The sequence below is a fragment of the Maylandia zebra genome, linkage group LG7, assembly GCF_041146795.1.
Source record: "Maylandia zebra isolate NMK-2024a linkage group LG7, Mzebra_GT3a, whole genome shotgun sequence".
In the NCBI taxonomy this organism is placed as follows: domain Eukaryota; kingdom Metazoa; phylum Chordata; class Actinopteri; order Cichliformes; family Cichlidae; genus Maylandia; species Maylandia zebra.
The window spans coordinates 17,113,708-17,136,224 of NC_135173.1; the positions used below are offsets into that span (position 1 = coordinate 17,113,708).

General features: G+C 43.5%; 1 protein-coding gene across 2 annotated transcripts in view; it reads left to right on the forward strand.

Annotated features, from left to right (window-relative positions):
• Positions 1-22,517, forward strand: part of reln (reelin) — a 103,750-nt gene that overhangs the window by 71,577 nt on the left and 9,656 nt on the right. For both annotated transcript variants that reach the window (XM_004567725.5, XM_012923709.4), the window contains exons 14-54: positions 363-571; positions 883-1,011; positions 1,099-1,208; positions 1,807-1,873; positions 2,100-2,333; positions 3,306-3,467; positions 4,585-4,821; positions 5,073-5,265; positions 6,031-6,143; positions 7,845-7,982; positions 8,786-8,972; positions 9,979-10,184; positions 10,289-10,460; positions 10,706-10,912; positions 11,093-11,328; positions 11,505-11,662; positions 11,767-11,974; positions 12,500-12,576; positions 13,006-13,164; positions 13,275-13,469; positions 14,355-14,628; positions 14,719-14,859; positions 14,965-15,142; positions 15,257-15,341; positions 15,433-15,615; positions 15,763-15,931; positions 16,055-16,160; positions 16,266-16,492; positions 16,629-16,852; positions 17,148-17,292; positions 17,601-17,859; positions 18,035-18,284; positions 18,373-18,541; positions 19,044-19,184; positions 19,367-19,544; positions 20,725-20,918; positions 21,031-21,281; positions 21,369-21,523; positions 21,622-21,836; positions 21,983-22,160; positions 22,266-22,441. In XM_004567725.5, coding sequence (XP_004567782.3) covers positions 363-571; positions 883-1,011; positions 1,099-1,208; positions 1,807-1,873; positions 2,100-2,333; positions 3,306-3,467; positions 4,585-4,821; positions 5,073-5,265; positions 6,031-6,143; positions 7,845-7,982; positions 8,786-8,972; positions 9,979-10,184; positions 10,289-10,460; positions 10,706-10,912; positions 11,093-11,328; positions 11,505-11,662; positions 11,767-11,974; positions 12,500-12,576; positions 13,006-13,164; positions 13,275-13,469; positions 14,355-14,628; positions 14,719-14,859; positions 14,965-15,142; positions 15,257-15,341; positions 15,433-15,615; positions 15,763-15,931; positions 16,055-16,160; positions 16,266-16,492; positions 16,629-16,852; positions 17,148-17,292; positions 17,601-17,859; positions 18,035-18,284; positions 18,373-18,541; positions 19,044-19,184; positions 19,367-19,544; positions 20,725-20,918; positions 21,031-21,281; positions 21,369-21,523; positions 21,622-21,836; positions 21,983-22,160; positions 22,266-22,441 — 7,295 coding nt within the window. The remainder of the gene's footprint in view (positions 1-362; positions 572-882; positions 1,012-1,098; positions 1,209-1,806; positions 1,874-2,099; positions 2,334-3,305; positions 3,468-4,584; positions 4,822-5,072; positions 5,266-6,030; positions 6,144-7,844; positions 7,983-8,785; positions 8,973-9,978; positions 10,185-10,288; positions 10,461-10,705; positions 10,913-11,092; positions 11,329-11,504; positions 11,663-11,766; positions 11,975-12,499; positions 12,577-13,005; positions 13,165-13,274; positions 13,470-14,354; positions 14,629-14,718; positions 14,860-14,964; positions 15,143-15,256; positions 15,342-15,432; positions 15,616-15,762; positions 15,932-16,054; positions 16,161-16,265; positions 16,493-16,628; positions 16,853-17,147; positions 17,293-17,600; positions 17,860-18,034; positions 18,285-18,372; positions 18,542-19,043; positions 19,185-19,366; positions 19,545-20,724; positions 20,919-21,030; positions 21,282-21,368; positions 21,524-21,621; positions 21,837-21,982; positions 22,161-22,265; positions 22,442-22,517) is intronic.

Consider the following 22,517-nt stretch of genomic DNA (forward strand, 5'->3'; position numbering starts at 1 on the left):
TTAGCCTGAAGCGCTCTGTCCGATTGAATAGCATTAGATTAACAGCTGTGAGGCATTTTGATAAGCGATTATCATTTTTAAAGTAAATATGTTGTTTACTTGTTTCAGCTTCACATCTACAGGATTTGCTGCCTGCGAGTCGTACAAAAAGTGACTATTTTTGTACCAAACTGCTTGACCAAAACAAGCAGTTTGATAGTTAGAAGTGGCCTTTTCTGACTTTTTTTAGACCAAGCAGTTAATCGACTGACTAAATAATTAGCAGATGAATCAAACGTAGAAACAGTCACAGTCACCGCCCTAATTTGAGCCTCCCCTGTGCTCTGCTCTCTTCACTGTATCCGCTATCTTTCTTCTCGCAGACTCCTGCAGTGGTATCTGTGGCCTTGCCGACTGAGCTGCAAACACCAGTCACCCAGTTCTGCTTGGAGCAGCGGTCACATGGCGGTGCCAACCGTCACGTGTGGGCCGTGGACTTCATGCAGCTGCTCCCCGTGCTGCCTGGCACCCACACACATGTTGCTCAGTTCTCCATCAACCTGGGCTGTGGCTCCTACCAGCCTGCCAACAGGTGTGACTCATTGTAAACTAGGCCAGGCGTATTGTGAATGTGAACATCTCCATTATTTTCAGTCAAATACATGAAATTTTGCAGCAACAAAGGAGTCTCACACATGCCAGGTCACTCAGTTATTTCCATGATGCATACATCAAACTAAAAGTTCTGTTTATTTAAATCAAACTGCAGCCCTCAGATGTATTTAAATGTGGAGTGAGGGATGGTGGACTTAACACCACGCACACTTACTTAGTTTTTACCTAATTTAAGTTAAGAGAAGCAATTTAGGTCACTAAGATGTCCTCTGATCCTTTTTATTTTAGTGTCAGTCTGGAATTTTCCACCAACCACGGTCGTTCCTGGTCTCTGCTCCATACTGAGTGTCTGCCAGAGCTCTGTGCAGGACCCCATCTACCTCACAGCACTATATACTCCTCCGACAACTACAGCGGGTATAAATCAGTGTGCATATCTCCATGTGTGCATCCTTGGGGGGGGTTCCTGTATTTCTTTCATCCTACTATTATTTGTCTGCACAGGTGGACCAGAATCTCTATTCCTCTGCCCAATGCCGCCCTGACAGAGACAACCCGGTTTCGCTGGAAGCAGTCTGGCTCGGGAGCCGGCAACATGTGGGCTATAGACAATGGTATGAGCTGCACATAACGGCCAGATTTTTCTTATCACATGTTCCATTGAAGTATATATATATAGATTGTGTGCATGTGCCAATAGGGCATGATGGAAATATTAATTATGCAAATAATGTAACTCAACAATAAGCAATATAAATCAACATAATCAGAGCTGCTGTGCAAACTGTGCTGATATATGAAGTGCTGATGAAAATTACTCAGGATACCCTGCGATATATTTGGTGTCTGCACAAGTGTCATGAATAACCTTTATTTTAATTGTCCTTGTTCAGATGTGATATATCTTAGTGACCACACATTTGTGGTTTATGCTAACACCATTATACATGATGTGATTAGAGTATCTATTCATTTAGTATAGCAGATATTTATATATTTAATTGAATACACACATAAAAAGTTTACTCAAACTGCTACTGCAAACAAGTCCCATTACTTGGCAGCCACCTTGATTACGCCTCTGGGAAGTTACTTGGCTCTTTGGGGGACAGGGGGAGGACAACATGTCATCTGTAACTTTACAGAAATCTCAGATGGATTTCCATCTGAGATTCTTTGACGATTAATTACAATTAATTTGTTTCTCTTCAGTGTATTTCGGTCCAGCTTGCCTTCGTTTTTGCTCTGGAAGAGGACATTGTTCCCGCACCGGCTGCAAGTAAGGATCCACTTTTTATTAAACCAAATAAATCCAGAACGAGCCTGCTCATCCACATAATGCCTTACAGCACCATTAACCATTCAAAATTAATCAGATCGTCCATGTTATGTTTATGACTTATTAACGAATTTTCATTATTTCTGTCTTTTGTTCTCATTGTTATCGTTCACTCTTTTTTAAATATCTTGTGTATTGTCCCCTGTCTTTTTCTTTCTTTTCCCAGATGTGATCCGGGTTTCAGCGGTCCAGCTTGTGAGCTTGCTTCCCAGACTTTTCCAGCTTTTCTTTCTGAGGGTTTCTCCAGCCCACGCCTCTCCTCCTACCATACCTTCTCCTCACTTCGTGGGGCTGAGGTCAGCTTTGGCTGCGGTGTGCTTGCCAGCGGAAAGGCTCTGGTTTTCAACAGGGACAGCAGGAGACACTTGGTCACGGCTCCACTAGACAGTTCCCAAGCCAGGTAATTGTAGTACTTATATACAGCAGAGCAGAATGGAAATGCACTGCATATAGAAACATGAGCAGAGAAATCAGGGAGCACAAGTTTTGCCAGATTACTTTGGAAAACTGTGGCTTGTCTTCAGCAGGTGTGTGTACCTGTGATTGATACTGCAAATGTTCCAGGCAGCCATCTATTCTCCCTCCTCCTCTGCCCACCCCTCATTCCCTCATACTCTGTATTCCTGCGCTCCGAGATGGATTGTGATCATGGGGAAGACTGCAGATGAGAGTGGAGATGAAAATATGAGAGAGAATGATAGAGAGCGAACGATGGATTTAGATATGGCATCTGTGTTAGATTGATTATGCCTGTTGCGGCTCTGAGTGTGCCACCTGATGGCCATATTTAATGCCAGTTTCCTGGCTGATTGAGTGAACAGCTGCCTGGAAGAGGAAACTGCACTGCTAATGAAAGCACAGCTCAACCAGCAACAGAGAGCGGGGGGATGACTGGCAGCTCAAGACAGATGATGGAAATTATAATAAATTTTACATTAGTATAGATGAGGATATGTCTGCCAAAACACAAATAAACATAAGATGACAGAAACTCGCTCTGTATTGGGACTATTTACAGTTTACATGAATACATGGGTGTAAACTGTGACTCTCATTCACACTCTTGCTGAGTGTTTTTTTTTTTACCTGTCTCATTAAGTTTTCTCTTCATTCATTTAATCATCCCATCCATCATCCACCTCGCTCCCACCTCCTCACTCTACGAGTGTCTATTTATCTGCCTTTTTAACCAACTCTCTCTGCTCTTTGAACACACTCTTTGTGACCTAGGTTTCCTTTTTCTCTAATTTTTCAGTGTGCCCTCTTCTCTCTTTCTGTCATTTCCTTTTTGTACACTTGTTCTGTGCCGTTCACCGTGCTCCTTAACCAGTTGACCCTACTTGTTCTCGCTGTCATCTTTGATTCCCTGCAGGTATCTGCAGTTCACTCTTCGGCTGGGCAGTCGGAGCATCCTGAGCTCATGTCCTGCTCCAGACCAGCCAGGGGAGGGCGTCCTGCTGCATTACTCCTCAGACAACGGCATCACCTGGACCTTGCTGCAGCACTATGCATATCAGGGCTTCCATGAGCCAAGGTACTTCCTATATTTAAATCTTTTATTTTCTCATGAGTGTGTGTCTCTTTGTGCGAATGGTTTCAGTGACTCCATTAACACACGTATGTGCTGTCAATTTTGTGCTGGAGGTGTTTGCTGCTGGGACCCATTGAGACAGTTAGTGGCATCTTTGTGTGTAATGAAGAGTGGACAGGGTGGGCTGGGTTTCAGCTGTGTTCAGCTTATGTCACACAGCTCTTCATCTCCACTAGAGAGGTCAACAGAGGACAGTGATTCAGCAACTACCTAATGCCAGATATAAGTACTGTAACAACATACTTCTATCAGGGATAGCATTATATATTCGATTACAGATGCTTGATTGGATTTAGATCTCGGGAATTTGAAGGCCAAGTCAACACATCAAAGTCACTGTTGTGCTCTTCAAACCAAACGAAACAAACTGATGCTTCTAACACATGCAATTTGAGGACAAAACGTTCACTTGCTCCCTAATATATCCCACCCACTAACATGCGCCATGATGACGAGATAATCATGGTTTTTCACTTCACCTGTGAGTGGTCATAATGTTATGCCTGATCGGTGTATATGCTTGCATAAGATATCATGATATACTAATGATTGTTGAGAAAGAAAACATAGCAGCAGCATAACATCTGTATTTAAAAATCAAGGTTAGAAATAGAAATCCTGCCCATGCATTTTGTCCAAATGTACAAACAGCAGATGTGATTGTGTGGGCTCAAAATCCAAGTCAGACCTGAGTCACAGTTCAGTCAGCCTGTATGATTAATATCAGCTGACCAGCTTAGCTTTATGGACACTATATCCACATATGTATCACTTTACACTTGCTCGTTTGTGCCTGCGTACTGTTTATGTGAACTAACATCAGCAATGTTCAGTTTAGGGGGTTTTTTCTTGCTAAAGAATGAACACGTACAGAAGTGTGAACATGACAAACAGTAATATATTATTTAATTCTGTGACAGTAGTTATTAATTATCCTTCAGATCATTAATTCTAAATCATGCCTGAGTTTTTTTTTTTCTGCTATCTCAGCTTTTAACAAGCTATAGGTAGTCGCGTTGCAAACACGCACATCTATTAACCGTTTCCCTTCCTTCATCAGGATTGTGTCTGTCGAACTCCCATCCGGCGCTCGCAAATTCGGCGTGCAGTTCCGCTGGTGGCAGCCGTACCACTCGGGCCGTGGCCACGACGTGTGGGCCCTGGATGAAATCAGCATGACTTCTGTGCTGTTCAACACCATAAGTCTTGACTTCAGCAACGTGCTGGACGTCACCCAGAGTCTTGGTTTCTATCTCGGCCATGTCCAGCCGTACTGTCAGCATGACTGGACCCTCAGGTGCATAATGCTCTTTTGCATTAATACATTAGTCTTTGCTTGGTATTTGAAGAGATTAATTTCCACTCGGTTCAAAAATGTCTGAATACCTTAATTACACTTCACAATGGTCATTTATAACTCTGGTGGTATAAAAATAATTTACTCTTTAAATTTTGTCAAGATTCTCTTTATTTCTACAAACAGTATTATAGCATTAGAGCATATATATGGTTTGTATAAGGATTTCTTTTCTCCGTGTCATACTCTAGTTTCTCTGGTGAGCCCAGTCCTGGCTCCAGTATCCGCTATGTGGAAACTCAATCAATGCAGATCGGAGCCTCCTACAGTCTCCAGTTTTCACTGGTCATGGGGTGTGGCCGCGAGCCCTCCCCTCACATTGACACTCAAGTGCGACTGGAGTTCTCCACCAATCATGGTCTCACCTGGCACCTGGTGAAAGAGGTAAGGAGACTGAAGCACAGTCACCTTTATTTCCCCATGTATTAACAGTGGCTTTTGCTATCACAGGCCGGTGCACATGCAGTATCTGTTTGTGACTAAAACTTGAGATAGTCATCCTAGAGAAAGACACGGAAGCATCATTTATTCATGATCATGAATATTGATCTACTCATTACAGTCCTGGTAATAATATGTAAATAATGTCTTTAAATGTGGTACTTTGTCTCAGATGAGAAATTATCACAATTACTTTTAATCATCCCACTATCACCAAATACACGGCAATACTTGAATCAGCAAGCAGATTATCTTCCTATGATTCAACAAAGATTTTCAGTGATCATAACTGGCTCATAAATATTCATAAAGCACCAAAGTATCTGCCAAGACTTTTATTGCTTTTGGAATTGAATAGAGCATAATGAGCCCTCTATCAGTGAATTTTCTCTAATTCTCCCATGTGCATGAAAATGCAGTCGTTTGGCAAGTGCACAATGTAACTCAGTGAATGTCCTGTACAGTTAATCCTTTGCTTGTGTTCAAGGTCAGAGATACTCTAATCCTCCATTAGCCTTTTATATTTATATATTGTGTGAATGATGAAGCTTTGGGCTGTAACTGCAGCTGTTTTTGAAGAATTTTACTACGAAGCGCAGTCCGCAATGGAAAAATTCCTTCTCTGTAATTGCTGTTAGTCAGTGCTCCCCCCCGTCGGCTGTATGAGTAAAAATGTGTAGTAAGAAGCTGCTCATTTCTTTTGCACAGGCCTGTCTACCTGGCATGCCAAGCTGCTCTGAGTTTACAGCACCCAGTGTCTACCACCCATCAGAGTTCAAAGACTGGAGACGCATAACCCTTTCTCTGCCTCAGAAGACATGGTAAGGATCACATGTAGAGACATAGAAGAACATTTTTACAAATTGCCCTTTGGGAAAAAAATTCTCTGATGATAATTTCATGCTTTCTTTGCATTTCATAAGCATGCAGTGCCATGAATGCAGTCAGAACCATAACATACAGCAGAAAATCAGAATACTGCAAAGCGCCCATACTTATTACCCTTAATGCTTTTCCATGTAGACATGGACATGCATCTGCAGCTGTGCACGTCTATAATGTTGTATAAAGACAGAAAAAGAAAGCAACACATGAGGATTTGTTAAAACCCATGTATAGCAATTAATACGACAATTCATTTTACAGCATTGCAAACAGAACACTTCTTCACGCCCTCAACATTAACACAAATGTGTTTTCTCAATTGTTTGTTGTAGCCACCAAAAATTGGCTTATGAGTCATTTTTATCTGGAATGCAGTCAACAAGAAAACAAAAGTTAGCATGGCTGTCCTTCTCCAGCTTAATTGCAGAGCTGTGCAGACATGAAGCGATTCTACAGGCGTGATCAAGCTCTTTGTGTTTACTAATTATAGTGATGTAGCCGAAGCCTCAAAAGCTTGTGTTGTCAAGAGGGGTGTGCGCTTAAATACAGCCAGTTCCTAGCAGATAATTTTACCTGACGTGAGGTGGACAGTGTTGGCACACTTTTTCAGTCTGGTTCAATACTTTTTGTCTGGTAAAAAATGAAATCATCCCAAACAAGTTATCTAATGATATGGGGGAGTTCTCCGTCATTTGCTTCACACCGTACAGTACCAGTGTTAACTCTATAAACTGGTGTTGACTGCCTAGTGTAATATGTACTATACAAAGACTGCAATTTCATTGCATTAGGCTTGGAAGACATATTTGATAAAGAACCGCTCGGTTTAATATGAATTCAAGCAAGTCCCATAGTGAATCAGTCACCCAGTACCGAATAAGAGAAATAAATATATTGTTAAAGCCTTAGCTGACACATATATCACCTCAAGTAATCACGTAAACCTTCCACACCGAGCACTGTGACCTCCACCTCCATTTCATTCTGCTTCCCAGCTCCTAAATAAAGGTGGTCTAATCTCCTGCAGGGTGTGATGACAGGTCAAAGGGTCATGGCAGTAAATGATAATAAAACAGTCGAGGTCAGGTGAGAAAGATCATGAGGTGGTCTCAGTTGATTTGGGTCACTAACACATCAGACGAAGGAACCGCTCTGCTATATAATCCCCAATATAACTGCCTATCTGCGCTAGCTTCTGCTACCACTCATCATTTCTGTACATACAGCATATAGTAAACCCCCACCGAAACATTTGCCAACACATCGCACACATCCACAATTTACCTTCCACATGGAGAACGTGTAATGTTATTGCCCTCTCTGTGACATTACTGCAGAACACACACATAGACACATACACTGGAATGTGCACATTTAAGTTAATCTTGACCTTGCAAAATACATTAAATCTACAGTTGTCTGCGCCAAGAAGCAAACTGTGATTGATATGCTTTTTCAGACCCATTTTATGCATTTTTTTAACAATCAGTGACCTTTCTAATCATTTTGCTCGATCAGCCAGGTACACAAATACCATATTGCCATTTTTCCCCCTTCCATTTACAGGCATTATCTTTGGTATAAACAGTATAAACATTTTACAGCTATGAAACATTCAGGATGCTTTCTGTGTTCAGGTCCAGTGCAACACGGTTCCGCTGGATCCAGAGCTACTACGGAGAGCAGGATGAGTGGGCCCTGGATGACATCTACATTGGCCAGCAGTGTCCTAACATGTGTCATGGGCATGGCTGGTGTGACCATGGCCATTGCAGGTCAGACGTGCAATAAACTGACTACATTCTTCATACCTCTCAGTAGCACTGTCATGTCTGAGTGTGGGCAGGCAGGAAGAGAGGACCCAAAATGCAGGACTCACTGAGGCGGAAGTAATTCAAAACACACAGCTTTATTGCTGGTAAGAAGCAGAACAGAAAAACACTAACTAAACTGGAAGAACAGAATAAGTAGGCAGGAAGGCTGGCTGGCAAACGGAGCACACAGAGGAAGCGAGGGTGAACAGACGTTAACGATGCGACACCGAGTAGGGGAAGACACAGACACTAAATACAAGAGGTGAACGGAGCAAAGAGGAAACAGCTGGGAGACACGGCTGATGTTGATTACACTGACGAGACAGGGAGAGCACAAAGCTGAACGCACTGACAAAGGACACAGACCTACAAAATAAAACAGGAAGCACACGCCAGACAGAGACAGACTCGTAAACAGGCATAATGACGTCATGGACAAACAGAGGGACATACGGGCAGAGAAGACTAAGCACAGGCAACCTAAACCAAACATAAGGGCAAGATAACAAAACCTAAACCAGAAATAATCATCATCGTCATCAACATCATCATCAGATAACTAAAGAATCAGAATATAATTGTAATCAAAACAGTATCACCAGAGAATAACTAATCCATAATGCAAAAATAAACCAAAACATAAGAAACTCAAAATGCTGGGTCGACCCGACCCAGGACCGTGACAAGCACCATTCCACTGGTGTTTTGTTAAAATCTGTATTAAAGTTTGAATAAAAACGTTCAAGCACTCACTTCTCTTACAGGTGTGATGATGGATTCTCTGGAACAGACTGCCAGCCCTCCTCCCCACTCTCCTCTAGCGTACTTTCTGACTTTGAGTCCCAGGATGCACTGCTCGCCACATGGCAAGAGGTGATAGGTGGAGAGGTGGTTACGCCTGACATGGGCTGTGGTGTGGTTTCTTCTGGATCATCCTTGTACTTCAGCAAGGTAGAAATACATTAAATTAACTTCTTGTGGTTTTTGCTCAGTTTACTTTTGGGGTAAAATTAAAGTAAAATTAAAACATTTGTAGTAGAACAAACATTGTAAAAAAAAAACCTTCCTAACACTGCAAGAATGTAGCATTTAATTTCTTCATTTTCAGCGCTCATTAGAAAGAACTCTGAGACACATTCTGTTATTGTCTTGTGTATTTAACCTAGATCTAAATCTAGATCCAGATTAAAAGTGTAGTTAATTTGTTTTTATTAAAATAATCACTTCAGAGATATGTGTAAAACTTGGCATACGCTATCCATTTCCCGATTACTTTCTAGTGTTTGCTGCCAAAAATTCCTACCCTTTGAACTCTGATTACCTCTGCTCTGCTCGAAAATATTTTTTTATTTAATTATTCAATAGCTCTGAGAAGTATTGCACATGCTTTTGATTTGATTGGACAGAGGAGATTCACAATTTTCAGGCAGCTGCACATCGCTTGTTTCACATATTGCGGCAGCCAAAAATTAGTGTCCACAGCTGGAACATTGCTTTAGCAAACAACGTCTCCTCATTCCAAGTTTGCTTACGAAGAAAATGGCAACAGATTTCCCATCTTCAACATATAATTATATATTGATTACTGGATCACAACTGGCTCCAGATACCATGTGTGGGATATATCTGATCCATCCATTCGTTTTCTTAACCACTTTTCCCGTTCAGGGCAGGAGGCGTGGCCTATCTCAGCTGTAATGGAAAGGCAGGGGTACACCTTGAGCAGGTTTCCAGTCTTTTGAAGGGCTAAAACAGAGAGACACACACTCACTTTCACACTAAGAGCCAATTTAAAGTAATCAGTTCACTTAATAAGCATGTGTCTGGACTGTGGGAGCAAGCTGGAGTACCCAGGAGTACCCACCCTTGTTTTAAAATTATGTCAGACTGTAAAGTGTGTTTCTAGCTGATCTTCCCACACTTAATATGTATTCATTTATTTGGATGTTCCTCTCAGGCTGGGCTTAGGCAGCTTGTGAGCTGGGACCTGGACACTGAATGGGCAGAGTTTGTCCAGTTCTACCTGCGGGTGGGTGGAGACTGGGCGGAGTGTAACCAGGCAGACAGCAGGGAGGAAGGAGTTCTCCTGCAGTACAGCAATGATGGAGGCATCAGCTGGGGCCTCATTGCTGAGATGTACTTTACTGACTTCACCAAGCCTCGGTGAGAAACCTGCAGAGGAAGAAAGGAGGACAGAGCTCATGAAGTGTTTGGTGGATGTCTTATAGAAAAAGAAACATGTGTAACCTGTCTCCCCTCTTTTGCAGCTTTGTGCATTACGAGCTTCCCTTGACCTCTAAAACCCCCTCCACAAGGTTTCGTTGGTGGCAGCCTCTTCACTCGGGGGAAGGCTATGACCAGTGGGCAATCGATGATGTCATAATTTTGTCAGAGAGGGAGAAACACATCATCCCTATGGCTAATCCTACTCTGCCGCAGGTCAGGAATCATCTTAAGGAGTTATTCTAGTAACTTGTAATTTGTGCTGTGAACGTGTATAGCAGCTATGGCTTATTCTTAATATGTACTAGAACATGTCAGCCATGCTGACATAGAACAGTTATGAGCTCTTAAAAATCTAAATAAAAAAGACTTCCATTTATCTTTTTATAAATCCTTTTTCCTTCAAAAAAAAATATTAGCACAAAACAGAAAAATAAATCTGGTATCTTCTGTTTCTGAAGAACTTCTACGAGAAACCAGCATTCGACTACCCCCTGAACCAGATGAGTGTCTGGCTGATGCTAGGTAATGAAGGCATGGAGAGAGAAAACAACAACAGCTTCTGTGCCCCAACTCCCTCTGCTATGGTGTTCGGGCGCTCTGATGGGGACAGGGTGGCTGTCACCAGGGACCTGGCTCTGCGCCCTGGCTACACCCTCCAGTTTAAAGTAGGTGGAAACTGCAGAAATTAAAATGTAAAAGTTGGATGACATTAAGAAAGACATTTCAGGACACAGTGGTGGGTTGCATGTAGCGAAGTACCCACTGTAGGAATGTTAAACCAACTTAAAGCAAATGTGAGATTTCCTAAGATGTGCAATTTTTCCCCTCTACTCCATCCATGCCAGCTGAACATCGGCTGTGAATCAGAGTTCAGTGCTTCTGCACCAGTGCTGCTGCAGTACTCCCATGATGCTGGTCGCACCTGGGCCCTGGTGAGAGAGGGCTGTTACCCAGGCACCCCGGGGGCTGGGGTCTGTGAGGGCAGCGGTCGTGAGCTGAGAGAACCAGCTGTCTACAACACTGGAGATTATGAACAGTGGACCAGGGTCACTGTGGTTATACCACGTAATGTTGCAGCCAGGTAACTATGGTAACAGGCATGTAATATGAGATGCAAAGCTGTACTACTGGGGGGGGGGGTTCTTTAGGGGGGTTGGGAGGAAGGGGGGTGATTTGTTTTAACATATTTTTAGACTGAAAATATTTGAGAATATTGAAAACTCCAATTAAAATGGCTTCACCTGCCTAATTTTCTAGTAAAACGAGGTTCCGGTGGTTCCAGGAGAGTAGTGTGTACAGAGATGCTCCACCCTTTGCTCTGGATGGGGTCTACATCTCTGAGCCCTGTCCAAACCACTGTGGAGGACATGGTGATTGCATCTCTGGAGTCTGCTTCTGTGATATGGGATACACAGGTAAGGTAGAATTATAGAAAGGAAATTAAAAGAAAGGAAAGACAAAGAAATTTCAGGGCTTTTTTTTGTTTATTTAAACTTTATTGTCTTCATATTTTTCACAGTGGAGCAGGATAGTTGTGTCCCGTCTGTGGCTAGTCCCACAGAGCTCACTGAGGGCTTTGAGGGAAAACTGAGCCCACTTTGGCAGAGTCTCAGTGGGGGACACATCGGAGGAGGCTGTGGCATCATTGGTGAGGGCAAGGCCCTTTACTTTAACAGTCCTGGAAGGAGAGAAGCACGTACAGTTCCTCTAGACACCACCAACACACGGTGAGAGGAAAACTACAAATCCCTTTAATAATAATAATGGATTGCATTTATATAGCGCTTTTCAGGGCCCTCAAAGCACTTTACAATTCCACTATTCATTCACTCTCACATTCACACACTGGTAGAGGCAAGCTACAGTTGTAGCCACAACTGCCCTGGGGCAGACTGACAGAAGCGAGGCTGCCATATCGCGCCATCAGCCCTTCTGGCCATCATCAGTAGGTGAAGTGTCTTGCCCAAGGACACAACGACCGAGACTGTCCAAGCCGGGGCTCAAACCGGCAGCCTTCCGGTTACAAGACGACCTGCCAACTCTTTGAGCCACGATCGCCCTTTAACCCTTTATCACCCAAGAATCAAACAGGCCGCCTGGACTAATTTTTTTAATTTTAGCTGTAAAATTACAAAATAATTCTCATCTTTCAGGGCCGATGGTTGGAAAAAGAAGGGGCTAAACACTCAAGACAGTTTAATGTGTAAAAATGTTGGAATATGAAATTCACTTTTGTTAATCTTTGCATACAGGTTGGTTCAATTCTACATCCGAATTGGCAGCAAGAGTTTAGGACCCACTTGTACCAGGCCTCGCTCCCGCAATGAAGGTAATTTTCAATCGACAGAAGCCATATGTCAGTGCTTCATGTGTTGTGTTGAGGCCCTCTGCTGGATCCACGTGGCTTGTCCTTAACAGTGCAGTCTGTAGAGAGAGCAACTCCACATCTGCTCTGATCACTTTACCACCGGCCTGTCTCCATCTGTTCCTTCTTGCTCAGTCTTTGATCAGCCTTGTGATCCAACCAGAGCTGTGCAGCTACAGATCTGATCTGTGCTATCTGTTCTGTCCATCAGCCAGCACACTGTGCATTTTTAGCCTGCAGCATTGCCAAAGGTTCAGTTTGTTCATTTCTGCTGTTTCAGATCCAACACTGCCAGCCTCCTAAACAGTTTGTCTGTTATCCTCAGGGCTGCCATTACATTATTTTGTGTTTCATTCATTTAAAAGGATCCATTCACTTTCTTGTGTGCTTTAGGTGTCATTGTCCAGTTTTCCACCAACAATGGAGTCCAGTGGCAGTTCCTGAGGGAACTGGATTTTAGTTCCTTCTTGGAGCCCCAGGTAGTGACCATTGAGCTGCCACCTCCAGCAAAGACCTCCTATACAGTGTTCCGGTGGTGGCAACCACAGCAAGGTTAGTGTGCTGACTCAGGAAAACACAGCACAAAACTGCCATATTATTAGAGAAGAAATTTGATTGGTTGATTTCTTTTTCATTTTCATTTTTTGTCCCCTTTGTTGTAGGGAAACACTCTGCCCAGTGGGCTCTGGATGATGTTCTGATTGGTATGAACGACAGCTCTAGGACAGGTTTTCACGACAAGTTCGACGGCACAACCCCTCTGAGGCACAACTGGTACCGCATTCAAGGTGGGGAGGTGACCGTGGACTGTTTGTCTTTGGACACGGCTCTTACCTTCAACTCTGAGGCCATTGACAGTGAGTCACTCAATCGTAGTGCCAGTCCTAAGCACATACACACATTTAGTTGGAGAAACACTCTTATGATTGCAGAGTTGTTGTTTTAATTGGAAGACTGTGTAAGAAACTGTATGCATGTTAAAAGAAGACTTAAGCAGCTGCTACACCAACTTTGTCAAGAGCTCCCTCAGTAAAACGCTACAAAGTCTTTGAAGCTGCTGTGTTTGTAGTGCGAATATTTCGAAGTGCGTGAATGCAAAGCAAAAGAGCTGCACTACTCAGTTGCACAAGAAGAAATGGAAAGACGTTGAAATATTAAACAACTGGAACGCATATAGTACACATTGTGATTATGATTAAGCTCATCCAATATATCGCGGACTTACTGAACATTCCTACTCACAAGTGCCTCAAACAAGCCACACAAGTAGCAGTGCAGGGACATCACAGCATATTTTATACACAACAGACTGAAATTGAATCACCCATTTACTGTGGCGCCATGGGTCCTGCATTATTAATGAGAGCAAACCTGATTGAACATCCTGCCTATTATTTATGCTTGCACCATGCTGTGAGCGGATTTACACGCAGCAGATTTACAAATAGTACATTACAACTGGGCCATTCATTACACGGCCACAGCAAGAGCAATTTGGCAACGCATCTATAAACATAAAGCTCCTGTATGCCTGTGCGAACACATGAAACACTGATTGTCAAGCTCTTTTCTCAAAACATGACCACATTTCAACATCTACCTATTGGAATTTTTACATAAGTAATCTTTATACAATATGATAACTAAATATAATTCACAACATTTTGACATTTACAGACACTGAAAAAAATTAGTATAAGGAACTGGATACATGTAACGTTGTTCTTATACTATGCTTACAGAGAAACCCAGATATGCAGAAAGCTGGGACTTTGAGGTCACAGGCTCTTCATTCCTGCAGTTTGAGCTGAGCATGGGCTGCAGTAAGTCCACCTCCTTTTCCCACGGTGTGCGACTGGAGTACTCCACAGACTGTGGTCGCCACTGGTCTCTCATCACACCAGAGTGTGTGCCCCCAGCCATCGGCTGTGCTGGATATACTCAGAGTTCCATCTATACATCAACGCAGTACAAACACTGGAGGAGGATCACCGTCTACCTGCCTAGTGCAGCTAAGTATGTGTTTTTATGTTCTAAAACACAGTAGAGAGAATTGCTGTATTTTTCTTAAGCTACTCTTCTGAGCTACAAACTCTTGGATCTCAGTTCTCCTAGAACTCGCTTCCGCTGGATTCAGACCCATTTTACCCCTGGAGCAGAAGGATGGGCTCTAGATAATGTGCTACTTGCTCCTGGCTGCCCCTGGATGTGCTCTGGACATGGTCTTTGTGACAACGGGCACTGTGTGTATGTAAAAGCTTGCTTTTCTACACAGTTCACTCATTTAAAGTCGCTCTTTTTACATAGATGTAAATCCTTCTTAACTTTCTGTTTTCTCCGGTGCTCACACAGGTGTGACAAGGGTTATGGAGGGGCGCACTGTGTGCCTTTGGCCCCACTGCCATCTGTGCTAAGAGAGGACTTTAATGAGAACGTGCAACAGGAAACCTGGCCTGAAGTTTATGGAGCCGAGAGGGGAACTCTGAGCGGAGAGCCTCTTAAGTCTGGCACTGCTCTTATTTTCAAAGGGGTAGGCATCCTAAACACCATGCAGAGAAGAGCCAGCTGAATCAAACAGATACAGCTTGAACTCTTCAGATCACTGACATTAGAACTGACCAACAACAAACTTGTTTGTTTGCAGGATGGTCTGCGAATGATTGTGTCCCGGGATCTTGACTGCACGAGTACTCTCTATATCCAGTTTTCCTTCAAATTCATCACTAAAGGTACTGCAAAACTCACTTTTATAGCTACATTTTTGTAAACAACAAAGTAAAGTCATATGAGTATAACAGTACATCCTTTTGGTCTCTCTAGGTGTGCCAGAGCGCTCACACTCAGTGCTGCTGCAGTACTCTGTGAATGGAGGAATCAGCTGGCTGCTTTTAGATGAGTTTTACTTCCCAGCTTCAACTGACACTCTCTTCCTTCACCTGCCACTGCCAGCCAGCGCTCAGACCAATGCCACTCGGTTCAGACTCTGGCAACCCTACAACAGCGGTGAGTATGAAACCAGCACTTTCATGCTTAGATGTCGCTCATCCATATTCACTTATATTACAACTATTGTTCTCACATTTGCTTTCCCACTTGGAAGGTCAAATTTCCAGATTGAGTGTTTAATCTCCACAATATTATCCCCTTTAGGCAAGAAGGAGGAGGTGTGGGTGATAGATGATCTCATCATTGATGGCAGCTCGTTCCACAACCCCCCAGTGGTGATAGACAGTTTTGAGGAAGGCCCCAATGAGTCCAACTGGCTGTTCTCTCCAGGGGGAAACACTGGTCTCTACTGCCCCTACCAGAAGACTGGCCTGTAAGAACTTGTTGACAGTGACACTGTCATTCGTGACTGTGTTTGGGTTTTTGCTTCATCTGTGCTTTCATCGATGATGAAACATGTAAAATATAATTTTACCCTTAAATGTGATTGATGCAGGGAGGAGGATGAGTCAGCTATGGTGTTTGTCTCCAGTGAGCTTGGAGAGCACTCTATTACCACCAGAGATATTGATGTAAATGAGAACACCATCATCCAGTTTGAGGTACACTGACTTCTTGATCAAAGCAACGGTCGTAAATCTTACAGTAAAAACAAATAAATCCTGGCTTGTCATCTTCACTCATGTTGTTTGTATGTGTCTCTCCAGATTAATGTGGGCTGCACAGCTGAAAGCTCCTCTGCTTACCCCGTGCGTCTTGAGTTCTCACGGGACTTTGGTGCCACGTGGCACCTCTTGGTTCCACTGTGTGCAGGCGGACCACAACCGTCCTCGCTTTGCTCCACAGAGCTTCACCCTGCCAGTATCTATTTCCCTGGCACTACTCAGGGCTGGAAAAGGGAGGTAATTCAGTTTGGCAAACTCCGCCTCTGTGGGTAAGGACTATAACGGTTTAAATACATAACAATTTGACTATACGTATACTGTTCCTTAATGAGTTTCTTGCAGCATGCAGTCTGTTTGTGTCTGTCTCTCTGCCTCATTAATCCTTAGTTTTTTTTAATTTCATAGGTCAGTGAGGTTCCGCTGGTATCAAGGTTTCTTCTCAACTGGTTCTTCTCCTCCAACATGGGCCCTAGACAACATCTACATTGGCCCACAGTGTCAGGACATGTGTAATGGTCATGGAGCCTGTGTGGGTGGTAGTCACTGTGTATGTGACCCTGGCTACTCTGGACCTGACTGCTCTGTGCCTGACACCCCCAATCCTGACTTCCTTAAAGAGGACTTTGAAGGTATATTAAATCTTATATTTAAACTTAGATTATAATTATGGATCCAAGTCATCAGAAGTCAAGTTTATACTTTTATGGCTGCTTGAAATCACCTTCTGTCTCCATGTGAAATAGCATGTGAGCATTTTTGGGGGTTATTTCATTCACTGTAGTGAAAATTTTAAACATTTTAAAGCATTATTTTTCCACTTTTTTTACTCTTGTTATGTTAATTATGTTTCATGCATTCATGTTGTTTGCAAAAAAGTTTTGTATGTCTGTAAATTCTACACACTTTCCACTTCCTCTTCTGTAGGGGGAGCCGCTGAACACTTCAGACTCCTGAGCGGTGGAAAACCATCCAGGAAGTGTGGGATCATGTCAAGTGGGAACCACCTGTTCTTCAGTGAGGATGGCCTACGCATGTTGGTCACCAATGACATGGACCTGTCAAATGCAAGGTATACCTACATCTGGACCAAAGAATGAATGCAATAAACATTTATGTTTTTTTCCCCAAATAACTGATCTAAGCCATTTTTTGATGAGTGGGTGATTCATTTTTCTAAGGACTTACATGATGAACTGGGACTGTTGTGGAGGGCCCCACCAACAGGCTGAACTCAGTTTTTCTCATTATTAATTTTATGTCCTTATAAGGTTATTGGTGCAAGCCAGCCCTCCACAACAGTCCCAGTTCAATGAATCGCCCTCTCCTGCATTCTTTGAATCTAGCTGAATCTCATACGTTGATTGTTGGGCTCTTCAGGTTTGTTCAGTTCTTCCTACGCCTCGGTTGTGGTAAAGCACCACCGGACCCCCGTTCTCAGCCGGTCCTGCTGCAGTTCTCTGTGGATGGAGGTCTGACCTGGGGACTCCTGCAGGAATTCCTCTTCAGCAACAGCAGTAATCAGGCTCGTCTGGTTGCCCTGGAGATCCCACTGCGTGCCCGCACCACGTCCACTCGCCTCCGGTGGTGGCAACCTTCTGAAAATGGACACTTTTACAGCCCGTGGGTCATTGATCAGGTACATTGATAATCATCCAAACAGCCATTCATCAAGTGTTTCAATCATTTATAATTAAATACTGGTTTGAAAAAAGATTATTATCTATCTAAACTATCTTAAACCTTTTAATTTACTTTTTATTCCTTCCTTGTTTGCATTGACCAAGCAAACATTTGCTTTTTTTAATCCATAGGTGGTGGTAGGTGGCAGTGCCAGTGGCTGGGGACCACTAGAAGATGATTTCTCCTCAATCGATGGACGTTCATGGCTCCTCCACCCAGGAGGGACCCGAATGCCTGTTTGTGGCTCAGACGGACCCGCTTTTGCTTTTATTGAGAAGTCCAACACACGCTATGCCGTCACCACTGACATCAGTCTGGGTCAAGATGCATTTATCCAGTTTGACTTTTCTGCCTCCTGCTCAGTCACAAACTCCTGCTACTGTAAGTACTATTAATAAAGCTATTATTGGTACAGTATTAAAAGAAAATAAGTGGAATAAAGAAATTAACCTCTTTGGTTTCTCTGCAGCTGTAGAGTTAGAATATTCCCTGGATCTTGGTTTGACCTGGCAGCCTGTGGTCAGAGACTGCCTGCCCACAAGCCCCGACTGCTCTTCGTACACTCTGCAGCGACTTCTGGTTTCTGATATCTATAACAAGTGGGGTCGTGTCACCCTGCCTATCCCGTCATATGCCAGGTCAGCGCAGGCCGGTTCTTTTATTCAGAAACAGGAACAAATGTATCATCATAAATCTACAACATTCTCTTGTGTTTGAGGGGGAAAAGAAGTGGCTGTACTGTAACAGTTACAGTACGATCTAATTCAGATGAGTCGCATTTGAAATAACAGGTGAAAAAGATAGTTCCAGTTTAGCATTTATATGTGCCAACTCATCACTCCCAACAGGCATAATATGCAGAGTAATTGGGGTTTGATAATCAAACATCGCCTCTATGAGTGGATGCAGTTAAAGCAGCAGGGAACAATAGAGCAGCAGCACTGACATGACAGAAGGAGAGAAGAGAAAATGTGCAGGTTAAATAGACTGCCAAATTAGGAAGTTGTTTTTGGTATATTACAGTACAGGACAGTGAGAAGCGTTACAGTATGTGTTTGGTATACCCTGAGTTGTCTGCTTGAACTAGCTTTTATTCTGTTTTAAATTATGTGTATCTCCAACTTTAATTTATGTTGTTAGGTCTCCAGCCACAAGGTTCCGATGGTACCAGCAGGCTCCCTTTGACAAGCAGCAGACCTGGGCTCTGGACAACCTCTACATCGGAGATGGCTGCCCAGATATGTGCTCTGGACATGGGCGCTGCCAACAAAGCTCCTGCGTGTAAGTGCCAGCAGCAGAAGGTGTTCTGTCTAAAAGCAGAATTGGTATATAGAATAATATTTGGGCTGCTTTTATTTACTCATAATTGTATAGAAGGTGTTTTTGTTGCGATGTTTAACTCATCGGGTTCACTATACTTTGAAGGCTAGCTTGTATTAGTATCTGCTGATCTGTGTCTGCAGATGTGACCCAGAGTGGGGTGGAGAATACTGCGATGAGCCCGTGGTCCCTCTGCCCTCCCAGCTGAAGGACAGTTTCAGTCGAGCTCCCTCGCTCAGTCACTGGCACGTACTCACTGGTGGGAAACTCAGCACTGTGTGTGGAGCTGTGGCTTCTGGAGCTGCTCTGCACTTCAGTGGGGTAAGTCTACAAAACACCTTTGTTGTTCGAGTCTCCGTTTTCCTCATTTTCTGATATAAAAACCATTACACAGTATGACCTGACACAAGCAAGGAATGCCTGTAACCCTTAGCTGTAAATCATCACCTGCAATAGCTTCTTTTTTTTTCTTTTTCTTTTTCTTACCTGATGACAAATTTTAAGTGGCTCCACAGGTGTTGTGGGTTCACACACATTCACCAAACAAGTGAAGGCTTCAAATCCAGGAGGAGATACAGATCCTTTGGGGATTGTGTTAGGAAACATATAATATGCAGAGCTACCCACTGTGGTGACCCCTCATGAATAAGTGAGCTGAAAGCAGCTATACTACAGGGGGCAATGCACACATGGGTGAACACAAGTAAATGTTCTCATTTGTGCAGACTTAAATTGTTAATCTTAGACAGACATGTCTCTTTCTGCACATTTTCTCTGTTTTTTCTCTGATTGTCTTTTTCTGCACTGGGTCATATTTTCATCTGAACTTTATCTGAACAGATTTTAAAGGTTAAGAAAAACAGTGCATAGTGGTGGCAAAAAAATCCAACAAAGCATCAAAAACAAAGGAGAAACAGGGAACCATCAGAATAAAAAGAAGGGATAATACAGGGACTGCAGGAGGAGATGAGATGACAACTGACAGAGACAAATAGACTAAATTGATACAGGTTGAGAAGGGTAAGAAAGGACTGGTGGACCGAGTCAGACACAAACAATGGAAAAAGGAAGAATTAGACACACAGTGGAGTAAAATAAAAATCTAAAACATGACAAAGATTGTGGCAGACTTTGCAGATGCAGTGCAGCAAACAGATGATTGAAAAACAAACCACAAAGTAACTATCTGTCAGCCTTTATGAGCAGCTGAAGTTTTCCCTAGACATTTAGAGCAGTCTTGTAAGTGAATATTTATTGGAAGGCTGATGTTAATCTGGCGACACGGCCAGAGAAAAATCATGGGAACAGCTGTTTACATCTAACATTAGGATTTATGATCGTTATTTACACCTCGTCATATTGCTTTTGTTATGTTCTGTAATTAAACAACAGATCGTGATTGATTGCATGCTGATTTTTGGATATTTATTTAAAAACATCATCCGTTTAGAAACATGATTCCAAATATCCAAATGGCTCAAATTTCTTTTTGTGTGCACAGAGCTGCAGCCGTCAGCTGGTAACAGTGGACCTGAACCTGACCAACGCCGAGTTCATCCAGTTCTATTTCATGTACGGCTGCATGGTCCCGCCGAGTAACCGCAACCAGGGCGTCCTGTTGGAGTACAGTTTGAATGGTGGCATCAACTGGCATCTGCTGACGGAAATCTTTTATGATCTGTACACCAAACCTGGGTATGTGTTGTTTTTTGGGTTTTTTTACCTGCCCCCCATGGACATACCTGCTTGCACACAGCTGGAGAGAACCGGGATAGGTGTGAATGTCTTTATCTTATCATCTGTTCAGGTTTGTGAATGTGCTGCTGCCCCCTGCTGCCCGTCAGGAAGGAGTACGTGTGCGCTGGTGGCAGCCTCAGCATGACGGAGCAGACCACAGCGATTGGGCTCTAGATAACGTCCTCATCGCTGGCTCTGACCCGCGGGCACAGATCTCTGATACATTTGGAGGGGTGGCCTTGCCTAACCATGAGAGGGCTCCTGCTGATGGGACTTTAGGAAGGATAGGTCAGCTGAGCGAGCAGGAAGAAACGCCAATAGGTATTGTTCAATCAATCACTGCGTTTTTAATTTTTTTCTTCTCAGAAGCAACTTATGTTTTCTTCTCTTAACGTTCTTTGTTTTCAGTGAGCGATCACTGGTTGTTCTCAGAGGACTGCTCGGTGCAGCGCTTCTGTGGCTCTCCTGACGGGGTCATGGTGTGCGGAAATGCCGACGGTAGAGAGGTGTATGCTGTCACTCATGATATTGTTCCAGATAAGGGCTGGGTAATGCAGTTCAAGGTAACCACTGATTCTAAAGTAACCTGTCAAAACATTTATTTGTTTTTTGCTCTACACCTTTTGAATCACTGTTTGTTAATGTCTGTGTTTTCATTCAGATCGCTGTTGGCTGCAGTTTGCCAGAGCGTCACGCAGATCGGCAAGTTCACATTCAGTATTCAGTAGATTTTGGAGTGACCTGGAAGTACCTGGTCCCTCAGTGCCTGCCTGCTGACCCCCGCTGTGGTGGTCAGGTCTCCCAGCCGTCAGTCTTCTTCCCCACTAATGGCTGGAAGAGGGTAGTCTATCCTCTGCCTGAAAGTCTGGCTGACACGTAAGTCATTTCACGTCAACAATGCCACCGGAGCTGCTTCATGTTTAACTGCAGCACCATCACATACAGTTATGAATAAGTTACATTACTGTTGCTGAAAATTGTATGCATGTTACTCAACGAGTCTATCTTGTCTTTTTCTTAAGTGCGGTGCGGTTCCGCTTTTACCAGCAGCACTCAGACATTCAGTGGGGTGTGGAGAACTTTTACATCGGGCCAGCGTGTGACGGTCACTGCGGGGGGCACGGAGACTGTCTGGATCAGCGCTGTCTCTGTGATCCAGGATTCACTGGACCAAACTGCTACGCTAGCACTGCTCTTAAGGTAGCTTTAATACATGTTTTTTTCCTCCCGGGAAACACAGAACTAGAAAAAAAGAAGCAGGTCGTGATTTAAATACACGTGCATTTGTGTGTGTTTACCCTGTAGGCTACTCTAAAGGAGCGTTTTGACTGGGAAGGGGCAACAGGTCCTCAGTGGCAAGTGCTGGAGGGTGGTAAGCCCTGTACGGACTGTGGTGTGTTGGTAGAGGGGACAGCCCTGTATTTCGGTGGGGCTGATGCCAGACAGGCTGTCACTGTTGATCTGGATCTACGGGGAGCCAAGTCAGTATTTAACTTCTTTCTATGACAGCTTTAAGTTACAAGAAGAGCAGTTTTATTTTTAAATCCGTGTTTATTT